At 38.8% G+C, this 11,884-nt stretch overlaps 1 protein-coding gene across 1 annotated transcript; it reads right to left on the bottom strand.

The window, feature by feature from the left end:
* Positions 1–238: 238 nt before the first annotated feature.
* On the bottom strand, positions 239–11,660 carry LOC145451501 (ficolin-1-like). The gene is made up of 8 exons (XM_080329716.1): positions 10,619–11,660; positions 9,133–9,195; positions 5,819–5,881; positions 3,613–3,675; positions 2,884–3,029; positions 2,729–2,825; positions 986–1,082; positions 239–804 (listed from the first exon to the last, which is right to left on the bottom strand). Exons 4-8 carry the CDS (start codon positions 3,662–3,664, stop codon positions 492–494), a joined length of 705 nt encoding a protein of 234 aa, XP_080185842.1. The 5' UTR covers positions 3,665–3,675; positions 5,819–5,881; positions 9,133–9,195; positions 10,619–11,660; the 3' UTR covers positions 239–491.
* Positions 11,661–11,884: the final 224 nt, after the last annotated feature.

Below are 11,884 nucleotides of genomic sequence, written 5' to 3'. Positions count from 1 at the left end.
CATTAATGAATATCAATAAAATTTTACACCGAGTGTAAAACGTCACATTTCGACAGGGTCAAGCCGACAACTTTCCAAAATTCACTTTTTTTGAGGACCACCCTACTGGAATGCTATATTTTTCAATTGGCTGAATATATCTGATTTATAGGTGAAAGTTCTTGATATCGGTTTTATCGGAATCGGCTCAACTCTCCGGTATCGGTCAGGTTCTATTCAGCATACCAGATCCAGTAAATTTTCATTCCACCCGGCATGTCTCGGCGTGCATTTATCTACAAGAAAATTTGTAATAATTTGCAAAAGATGCGACCTACTCAAAATAGTAATTCACAGGGATGAACGTCATCTTGGGAAAGATAAATTGACTGGTAATACTGATGCATGAAAGCAACGTTTTCATTGCAATGTCGCTTTCACTGACTTTCGGGCACCGCATCAATCAATCTTTGAGTTATATCTTTCGTCGTATGCTTCGAACTTCATCTTTCTTATTGGAGTCTTCTGCGAAACTTCATCTCAGTGTAGCGTAGGTAAGCACGAGGGCCATAATACGAACGCCACCAAACTCCTTTGACGTCCGCTTTCTTGAAATTTCCATTTAGATTGCTGTCGGCGCAGTTGTCATACCACCATCCTCCTTCGAAGGGTAATGCGCAATTAAACGACGCAGCATCGTGATCCGCGTCCTTCGTCGTGAATTGTCGATTGTCGTGTCTGATGAATGAATCGCGTTTTGCACTTTCAGAGAATCCGGATAAACGCAGTCTGTATTTTTCAGAGCCTGATCCGACTTTAAAAGAGCTGAATGAATAAAATTGCAATAAATGTAGTCAATCGTGATGTGAATATAGGTTTCAGAAATTTCCCCTATGCGCTGTTGTTGGTTGGTATTCATGATTCTTGTGACGTAAATAAATCATTATATATTAGCCTATATAATTTTCAAAACATACAAAAATGCAAATATACATTCATTACGCACCTGTACTTCGCGAAATAACGATCCCCGTTCAACAGAGTCATGATAATTTTCAGCTCATAGTTTCCTCCCCTAGTCATTCGATGCAATGCTTCTAGTCCTGAACGGAAGTATGTTGGAATTCATCACAACCTAACGTGAGATAGAGCAGGGCTAACCAACGCGGTGCCCGCGGATCGGAGCTCGAGTCGAAGTGGTGACCTTCTTCTAGTCAGCACCACAGACGTATGGTAAAAAGCGGGTAGTTCCGGACTCGGGTCAAAGTAATGACCTTTTTTAGTCAACATAAGTACTATTGATCGAAAACTTTTAAAATTAACCATTTTCTTTCCTGGTATCACAGCTGTCAGGGTTTTTAAAAAGGAGCCTCTTTTTCAGATCTCAAGAAATGGTACCACGAATTAACGGTTATCTGCACTAGGGGGGTGGGTGGGTATTTGTGTTGTATGGTGCTTAGCTGCACTAGGTAATGAAGAGCATAAATCACTTATACAAATGTGTCATTGGTGAGCAGTGGTTCCAGGTTTTCTTTGGAAGTGAAGGAAATACAAAGATCAGTTGAACGCAAAAAGGGGCTGTAATTTTGTTAAGGGGACTAGCAACCCAAAAAAATCAAAATTTTTGATTTTTTTTTGTAGTAAGAAATATTGACATGGTATCTCTGCTGTCACCTCATGGCCATTTTCACCCAAACAATAACTAAAAACTGCAAAATTTCGATTTTATTTTTCTTTGATAATTGGGGGGGGGGGGTGTTTTTTTCAAGTTCCAACCAAAAGATCGCATGTTTTGTCCGATGACTTTATAAAATGTATGGTTTGACAGTTATAAAATATACCTATCTATATTATCTCAGGGTACAAATTTGTTAGATTGTTGTCAGTTGGCATTCTAGCATTCTGGCACTCATTCTTATCATTACATCGGTAATACTTGTTCATTGACTTTTTACGGTTCAAGTGTTTGGTAGTCGTTTTCTCAATTGTAAAATTTTGTTACGTTGCATCACGGCAAACCAAAAATTTGTTTGAAATATTTGTCGTAAATGCGTCACTCAAGGTTTTTTGAAACGCCGAGATTCAGACCTGTGCTATGCTAAAAGATTTTAGTCATAGGTCTACCATGTCAAGAGGTACAGAACGTCACAGAAAACTTACAGCAAATTTATGACAAAAATTGGGATTTTTTTGAATTTTTGAATTTCGAAATAAAATTTCTCCGAGGTGGGTTGCATGTAATCCTTGAAATTTTAGCATAGCTCAGCACTGCCTTAGTACTTCCTAAAGAAGGCCTTAGATCGGAAAAAGGGCTTCACAATATCGAGATTTTGCATTCCGCGTGTCGGTGCACTTTCTGCCCTTGGAATAGAAAAAACAATCCACAATCTGCAGGGTAGAACGATAATTTTTGGTTTTTTGTTTACAGCATCTAGCAACTGTGCAAATTTCATGGTGATGGGGGTAGCCATCCGAAATTTAGGTTTTGGGGTTGCTAGTCCATTAAAATACGCATCAGAATGGCATGTCCCAAGTGAGAAAAAAGCAAGGAAGGAGATAAATTGAAATTATCGATATTACGAAAAAATAATTTGATTTTGGAACTTAGCGCCCTATTTAAAATGGACAAGTGGCAGAGAATGAGTAAAATACGCAATGTAGTATGCGCAATTCATGAGAAGGAACAGACATGAAAGTGGTTGAATGGCAGCGAACAATGTCGTATTCATACAGTATAGCCGTTTAATACCCAACCAGAAATCTCCTTGCAAATCGCCAAATCCTTTCACGTAATCATCCCAACCTCTGAAGAAATCAATATCTCCATTGACTCTTCGCTGGAAAACCTATTATCGAACCGTAAGTTAGTCTTATTCAACTACAAATATCGCGATTTCAACTTACGGTCCAGTTCCCACCTTCGTCAGTGACGTCACAGAAAACACCTCTGATACCAATTGTCGGTATGCACAAGTCGAAGACCCCACCAGAATCATTTCGTGCTAATGCTGATTCTAATTTGGCGCCATGACAACTTCTCCCGAAGAACGCTTGAGAGTTTAAAAAAAAACATAATAAGTGTTTATATGAAAGTCACTCGAAGAATCGGCAACTGGTATTGATAGGAAATGACACCAATTTAATTTTTTCTATTGAACACTTACGACAAAATGTTCCTTATTCTCAAGTTTGTTCTTGACTGAATTGTGATTTGAGGATTACTTCCAATACAATAGCCATTGCGGTAATACATTATTATAACTCAAAGACTTTTCGGGGTCTCTGTCAATATGGCACAGTACGATGAAACAGTGAAATTCGCATTGAGACAACGACAACAACAAACCGTACTACATTCGCAACGCAAAATGTAAACTTTTTGAGTGGCTCGCCTGACGCGGTGACAGTCGCCTGCTTTGTTTGGTCCTGGTTGATTTTGTTCATTTATTGCATATTATATCCTTTTTGTATATCTTTAACACGAGATTACCGCCGAATTTTCAACGGTAGTTATAAAACAAGACATCTATTCGGTCATTTGGAAAAGAATATTCGGAGTCAACCAACTTCAATCAACTCGCTTGCTTGTGGTTCTTGGAGATGATACCTATTCAGATAATATTTAGTGCTTACCTCTTGATAACTCGTTGCTTATGTTTCTCAATTCAGATGCTTCACTTTTCATAAGTTTGTTCTCTGAAATCAATCAACAAATGATGGAAGACGTTACAAAATGTGGATCGTGATAGAATAGTTATATTGCTCTGGCGTCGCAGTTGTGTACCGACACACTCTTCATCTTTGTCGTCATGCTGATGTCCACATTGTATTTCAATCCCAAACTTTCATCCTGACCCTTACAAGCCTAATCAATCCGTAATATCATTCGTGTATTGATTCCAACAAATCTATACATACACTCGAAAAAACATTTGGCTGATGACTTTATCAGAACGTAGGCATAATATGTAGCGAATGTCTGAGTAGGTATATGACCACGACAATACATGATTACGGTGGATTTGGTACCATAGGCCAGTGCTTTTCAACCAGTGGCCTTCAACCTTAGGATAATAAAAATGCACTGCAGATGACAGACGTGGTGCGGATAAGTGTGGATGAAAATCCGGATCGGTGCTTTTCTTTTTCTAACGTGGTACATTTCTAATAAACCAAATAGGAAGTTCGAATGCAGTGGCATGTACAACGAGGATGATAAAGTTTTAATTTCATATCGTACCAAAACGAAGTAAGATGATTTGGCGGGGAAATTGCCTTTTGCAAATGTTTCCATAATTGCGTCTGTTCCAGAGTCCGTGGAAAATGGGACTCTTACATATCGCACATAACGAATATCGGGATGCCAAAAAAGTCACGCGACAATGTAAGGACTTTTCAATGAACCGAACAAATCGGAGTAGGAGAGGGTTAGTGGCGTTCGATATCTGGTTTGCGGCAAATTGGGCGTTATATAACAAAAGCTTGGGAAACACGAATTAATGACACATAACTTTTATCCGATTATCCTGATTCAAATACATGTCGCCATCTGATTTTAGTCAAAGGACGAATCGTGCTTCCTATAAGGCTTCAAAATCCGAAACTGTTGAGAGTTGTTGTTTGTCGTATTTAATGTGTTTTTCGGCCGCAATAGTCATTTGCACCAGGCCTTTATCATTATTCAGTATGACTTTATCATTATTCAGTATCTGCCGACTCGTAGCATACTTATGCGCTAACAGTTGTTAGTTTCTTCTACGATCGATTACCAACTGTATATAACTTACCTATCACCTGATTCAGCAAATATAAAGCTACGAGTCACTGGTTTTCAAACTAATTGTAATTTCTTTCGACGAGGAACCAGTCATCAGTGACGCATCTTCCCACTATGGCTGCGCTACATATTTATTGAATGATTTTCAGTCTGGGTGTATTGCATTTATGCCTTCGGCTGTTCCTCAAGACAATGTTAAGCTGCAACGTCCCGAGATCGGACACGAATCGAAACCCATTTTTGATATTGCCATCGATTTGGACGGAACTACGAAGCTACTGCTCACGAAACTTCATCTAATGCGGAGGTAAAACGACTTCATTTCGAATTACATTTTGCAACCGGAACCCAATCGTAATCATTTCAATACATTGCATAAGACATAGCATCGTCTTCCAATAGCCAGAAATCGCAGTCAGACTAACTATAAGTCATCTCAGAAATAATGAAAAACATAATATCTTTCTGCTGTAAAATGACAATGTGGTCAAAATTCCGTGATTTCTTTGACCACGAACCCTCATAAGCGTTTGAAGTATGCTAATGTGAGATGAGAATCAAGAACTAACGTCAAACGTGATTAATTCCCCAATATCCTGACGCGTTGCCCGACAGGGGTCTTAAACTAAAATGTGCTCTCGGGTCAATCTACTAGTTGTAATGAAGCCGCGGGCCGCAGCATCAATAAAATCGGTATCTAATATCTTTCGAGGTCGGCAAGTAGACCATATTTGACGCGACCTTGGAGGTTGACTTTCAACGCCCATCGAGAAAATGTCATTTGCAATTCTACCGATTTATGCCTGGCAGGAAGGAAATGATATTTTGAAATATTTGAATAAAATCGTTGCTGCACTTGACAGAGAATACAGGCACAATTTGTCGAAATTGTGGGAAATAGACACCGTTTCAGAGAACGAATTACATTATAAACGCTGTCGAGTTTTAATTACGCAGCTTGTGGACATTTCACGCGAGACAAAGTATTTAAAATTTAACAAATATTGATCTGATATCACAGCATTTGAGCAATGAATTCCTATCTGGGTATTTAGTTCTTACCTATTGATAACTCGCTGATCTTCTTCCTCCATTCCTATGCTTCACTTCTTATGATCTTATTTTCTGGAATCAATCAGCAAAAAACGGTAGACATCACAAGAAATGTGAATCGTGAGGGAGGATTAAATGGTAGAATTCTATTTCTCGTATTATTTACCAGACTAACAACTTTTCAGGTCTTACGTCATAGCTATGTAGGCTATCAGACACACTTTATTTTGGTGTCATGCTAATTTTGGCATTCTATTCCAATTCCATTCGAAAAATGCATTAAAGGTAACAGATTACTTATAACGCGAACGTACGAAATAATTTGTAACGCATATCAACGTAGATTACTATGAAAAAGTAGTTTCTGTACCTATGGGAATCGTGGTAACAGGTATAGGCTATTCGACACGCAGGGCATGTTATGGTATGGTATGGAAGTATGGAATGGCATGGAACGAAATTGTGGTATGGCGTATACAAATTTGTAGGTATGGTAGGCTATGGTATGGAATTTTCCAATACTTCCATACTTAAGCAGTTTCGCAAGAACCATGACGACGATACTTTCAATTGGTCAAATCGATTGCATACAGCAGAAATTTGTTCACTGACATGTCTATATTCATATCTCAAATTTCCACTCTGGCCCCACCCAGGTCAAGATCTATTTGAAGAGAAAAAAGTTATGCAATGGGCATATTGGAGAAAATAGGATTATTGCTAAATGTGTATTTCAATCTGAATATTATAAAAACGAATGGTATTCGACGACTGCCGCCTTATAGCTTACATTTTGCTTGTCGTAACTGCCCCTCCGTAAACTACGAAGAGGAGTATTTAATCGTAGACTCTGAGAACGTAGCAGTTAAATAAATATTTATATCAATTTGTTAATCTTGGAAATCATTTACTGCGCTTTGCTCGTATGATCGTCACGCACTCACGCACTATCTATTTGAGATAAGCATCAATGTAATTCGAAGATATGTAGCTTGTCTCGAAGCGTCGTTACGTCATGCCGTCCGCTAACACGCATTGTAACTTTGCTTGACCTGGTTATCTCTGATAAAAGAATGGACACATTTGTGTTTGATAATTAAGCTAATGAGTAGGGTATATGACCCACACATTGGCGGGAGATCGGACATTTGATGTGCTGTCGCAAAATCCCCATTGATTGTAGCGATGTAGAATTATATACTAATTTATATTGTAGTGAGACAATACCTTTGTTTCATGTTATTTTGTACATTGTATTATTGCTACAAGTGCGTTACCACACTAGTTTTACATAGCATGAGCTTATGTTGTGATTCCTAAATAACCGTGCGCATGTTTTTCGTCCCGTCTTCGATCATTAGGAAACCTATATCGCTGTTGTATGACGGAAATAAATTTGGCAGAGAATTGGTGCATGAGGGCTCTTTAAATGGATAACACTGGGCAACAATTTTAAACGAAAAATTTGTGGACTTTGATTTTGCACTTGACTTGGGCTACTTTTGGCGTGCTGATTCCGAAAAGTCCGCTGGTTTTCTTCTATCACGTCAACTTTTTGCTCTACGACATATTCCCAAAATATGCGAATTTTCACGAATTTAGCCATATTACTTTTCCATATCATATATAGAAATCCATACTTTTACCATATAATAAGTTATATACTCAAGAGCTCGATTGAATTATGCAGAAAAAGGGTACTGGTATCGATTTAGGCCGATGCTTTCACCAATTTTAGGTTAGAGGATAACATCATCCGAGGATATTCCCCAATGATATTTGATGCAAACTGCAGGATATGGCAAGAAAATTGAACATGACATTTACTATCAGCTATAGGTCCAACGCCCCATTCGGCTGATCCAGTGCAACCTGAAACTCCTATACGCTCGATATTTTGGATCAATATGAAGATCTTAGGGATAGCAGGCCTAATGATGAAGATTTTAAAATCGAAGTTGATTCAGAACGTAAAGTATCAACACGAAATATAGATCTGACATTAGCTTTGGGACTTGGATTAGAAATCTTCGGAACTTTTAACGTCATTATGAAGTGGGTAAAGATTACTTGTCAAGGTAGAGTAACAACTTTTTCTTAGTAGGCCTTAGTTCGATAGCTTTGTGTATTTCCGTGATACTGGCATAGGCATGATACCGTTACCATGGATTACTGGAGGAGTTAGGAATCCCGATGTACAAGTGAAGTGAATGGCAAAAGCCTATAGGTAGCTCAAAAAAGATTCTAAAGTGTGCCATTCTCCAAAATGGCAAAGCTTTAGGTGTAGTAACAATTGCACGCTCTGTTAGTCTTCGTGAATAATACAGAAACATTGAGAATAATGCAGAAAAATTGGATTGTTGCAATATCACGAGCACGACTGGATCATATGTGTCAGCTTTGAAATATTGTGTTTCTGTAGTGGTCAGACAATAGGGATGCACATGTAACACTGATACACACATGTCACTGCCAAATGTTTCTAAAATAATCCAAATTATCTAAATAATTTCCCTAAAAACCTTGACATAGTCAGAGATGAGCAAGGAGAAAATGTGTAAGATACCGGAGTAGATTGTTGCTTATATATGTTAGCTGACTATTGCTCAAGCATCAAACTAGACATTAGACAACCTACAGAATTGTAGGTTATTAGCGTAAATTTGGAACCTGAAACTCGCACTTTATGCGTCATGTAGAAGCAATATCAGTTGAAATCAACCAAATAAAGCAGTGCAAATGTTTATTTGAAGTGTATTGATTTACTGTCGACTGCTTGTGGTTTTTGAAACGTTTTATACCATAAATACAAAATATTAAAAATAGTGCTATTAGGTGGGTTATGAGACAATATGGTGGGTGCCTAACTCAGAAACTTGACGTGATAGAGAAAATCATTTTTGAATTCAGCGCCCAAAAGTTAGTCAAAATCAATTGTCTGATCAAATTCAACAAAAAATGTGTTAACCAGTGAAATTTCATCGAAAATAAATAAAATATAAACGCGGGAAAATTTCCACACATCTAAAATAGAATATTATCTCACAGATTGGACAACTTCAAAAGTATGGAAATTTTATCAAGTATGGTATGAAAGAATGTTGCTATGGTATGGAAAATTGTAAGTATGGTAAGGAGCGATTAAGTTGGGTATGGAGTATGGAAATTTACTATATCATACCATACCATTCCCTGCGTGACAGTATGAACTATATGTCAAATCAATACGTTTTACATATTTTCGTAAGTTGCAGGTTGAAATAAAAGATATCACTCCCTTGATATTAACATGCGAAGAAAAATGCCGAATTTATTCAGCGTACCTTCCACTAATTCCGCGTTGCTTTTCTGGAGCTTGCTTATTTCGGACTTGTGAACATCCATATCTGAATAGGGACGTTATTTCACTATTGTTGATGACAAGTCTTCACCAAGTACAAATAACTTCGTTCCAGCTATCCTGATTCAAATGCAGGCCACCCATGTTAAATTTAGTTATAGGTCAAATCTTCGTCATGCTGATCTACAAGGAAGACCATGGTATGAGTATGCGAACGACACACGTGAGAAACGAGGCAATACACAGCATCTTGACTCCATCAGCCCCCCAACGGAGGTCAGGCTGAAAAGGGGGAAACATCAACAATACTATTAGTGTATTGGAAGGGTTATATTCAACTTTGTGCGATTTAATGTCAATCGATTTCTAGACTCAAATGTAAGATCCCGTTCCTGTGAATAATTTAAAAAATAATACGGCGTAACTTAGGCTACAGATATAAGTTCGGTGGCGATGCTCAAGTTTAGGGGCGTTAAACATGCAGTTGCGGGACAATTGATAACCAACATCCCGGCGACAGTGATTGCAGGACAGACCAGGAAGAATAAAGTGCGCAACCAAAAAGTTCTGCGGCGATAGGCCCGTAGCGCGAAATGGCCGCCGCAGGTTCAGATCTTCGATACTGCTATGCAAAGGCGCCGAACCGACCTTGCAATCTGAGCATCGCAGGACAAAATGTGACGAGCCGAAGAAAATATGTCACCCAGTAAAGATGTGCATATTATGTATCGCAATTCCTGAATCATATTTTTCTATTAGTCAGATTAGGATGTGAACGATTTCGGTAAGTGTTTGCTCGCTAGCGGATTTCAGGAAATAACAATCTCCTTCAACTATATATTCAATAACGATAGGAGCCTGGAGCTAACATGCGAGTACCCCACGGATAGTTTTAACCTTGCAACATTAGCATTGAAAGGACTAAAGTTGAATAAATAAATTAATAATTAGGGACCCTACGTTATAGAAAATTTACTGAAACAGCGTAATCTCCATCAATTCTTCCGATAATTCTGAACGCGAGGGCTAAGAGAGAATCAAACATGGATATTAATATATGCGATTACTGACATTATTTAAAAAAATCGTTCATGGATTTGGATTGTTTTCGCGCTTGTCGCCACTACGCAGTGAATCCAGACTGACTTGTCAAACTATGAATACTCACTATCTCGTTGCGCAGTAGCCTGCACAGATATCAATAAATAGATAAGTAGCGTTCGCCGTTGGCTATTTCTAATCAATTGTGAATCGCGTAATAGAGAACGTATTCAGTTTGCTACTGATAGGTTGAGTGAGTCTGTGCAAGCAATAGAAGCGATGATAGTAGGAAGTAGTTTATGGGGCGAAACATTCCATATATTGGATTGATCTCCCGGAGAGGGGCACTACCAGTGATTTGGGGAGTTGATATAATATGTTCCTGTCCTGGATGCCATCACATTGAATACTAATAAATCGTAGCTTACCCGTCCGTAAACGTTCTAGCTGCCTTTTTAATTTATCGTATTCTGCTTTTACTGCTTGATCTTGAACCGATGTACCGAAGCAAGTAAGCGGGTACTCATTGGTGTTCAAAGTTTCCAAAGAGTTTGTCGGATCGCATTTAGTTAATAGGCATCCCGGTCTCGCTTTGCATAACATTTCTTTGCGTTGATTTGCTGAGACCAGAAAAACTATCGATGTCGCAAATACTACACGCTTCATATCCATTCCTCCGAAATGATTTCACTTTAATTGTTGTTATACGGAGAGCAGCGCTGGATCTACAATAGAAATGCAGCTGCAACATGGATTGGTGAATCAAATTTAGGTCATTCCATGAAATAAGCTGAATATGAACTATAGTCACAATACGAGACCATAAAAGTAAAAGGCGAACACAAAACTTTCAATTTTAATTTGACCAATGCTGAATTATTTTTTAAACGTCTGGAGGGACCGCAGCCGATCTCACTCTATACAGGGGTCACCAACCTTTTTGCAACCAAGAGCTACTTCTTAGGGTACTGATTTAAACGACGAGCTACGATTTACTCCCGCCGTTTACCCGTATCAGACTAAATTACCGCTTTGATATTCATGGCACTGGGTAGTCAAAACATCTCATTTCAACTTGCAAGCCACTAAGATTTTTCAAGAAATCATGGATTACTTCGCACCATGTATGCATAAATTTACAACAACAGTCAACTCAAATTGGAAGCATATCATGTCACACTTTAGACTGTACATCATGTTGTCTGTTGATAGCCTATATCAGTTAGTCATCAGGGGCGGGCAACATACGGCCCGCGACAGGATTTTGTGCGGCCCGCCGACAGTTTTCGGTCTTGCGTGATGACGAGGCCCGCGTCGCCGTCTACAGGCATTTAGGCGCAAACATTTTCGAGCATGAACATCAGCAAGACAAAGCGACGTTATGTTCACCGCATTGACGTAGCCAGGGGCGAATGGAGTCATGCCATTCACGAGTTTTTAGAGAATATTCGTAATATATATATAAATAGTGGAATGTTTTCGGGCAGATGGATTCAAACTCGAAATATTTCGCGCGATTTAGTGTCTACGTATGTGTCTTGATTATGAGAGAGAGATATGAAATTCTTTTTCGCCTGCACCATCGAGATGCTTTGACGACGGAGTTGCGATACGGCCGTGAGGTCATCTAGTCTGCGCCCCCGTTTTTTTTCTCGTCCATGCTATCCGTGATTGCTGAGCGCCTAGCGGGATAG

This window comes from Botryllus schlosseri, chromosome 12, assembly GCF_051294905.1.
Source record: "Botryllus schlosseri isolate E-star chromosome 12, Bs_hap1, whole genome shotgun sequence".
In the NCBI taxonomy this organism is placed as follows: domain Eukaryota; kingdom Metazoa; phylum Chordata; class Ascidiacea; order Stolidobranchia; family Styelidae; genus Botryllus; species Botryllus schlosseri.
The sequence above is the reverse complement of the archived record's forward strand: the minus strand, read 5'-3'. Positions and strand labels throughout refer to the sequence as shown.

Bases quoted from the DNA above. Each gene is read 5' to 3' on its own strand.
- LOC145451501 (XM_080329716.1), bottom strand. From the start codon at position 3,664: ATGAAAAGTGAAGCATCTGAATTGAGAAACATAAGCAACGAGTTATCA. The intron at 3,030-3,612 runs GTAAGCACTAAA...TAAACTCTCAAG, and splicing joins AAGCAACGAGTTATCAAGAG to CGTTCTTCGGGAGAAGTTGT. The intron at 1,083-2,728 runs GTATTAAACGGC...ACTTCCGTTCAG, and splicing joins GCAAGGAGATTTCTGGTTGG to GACTAGAAGCATTGCATCGA.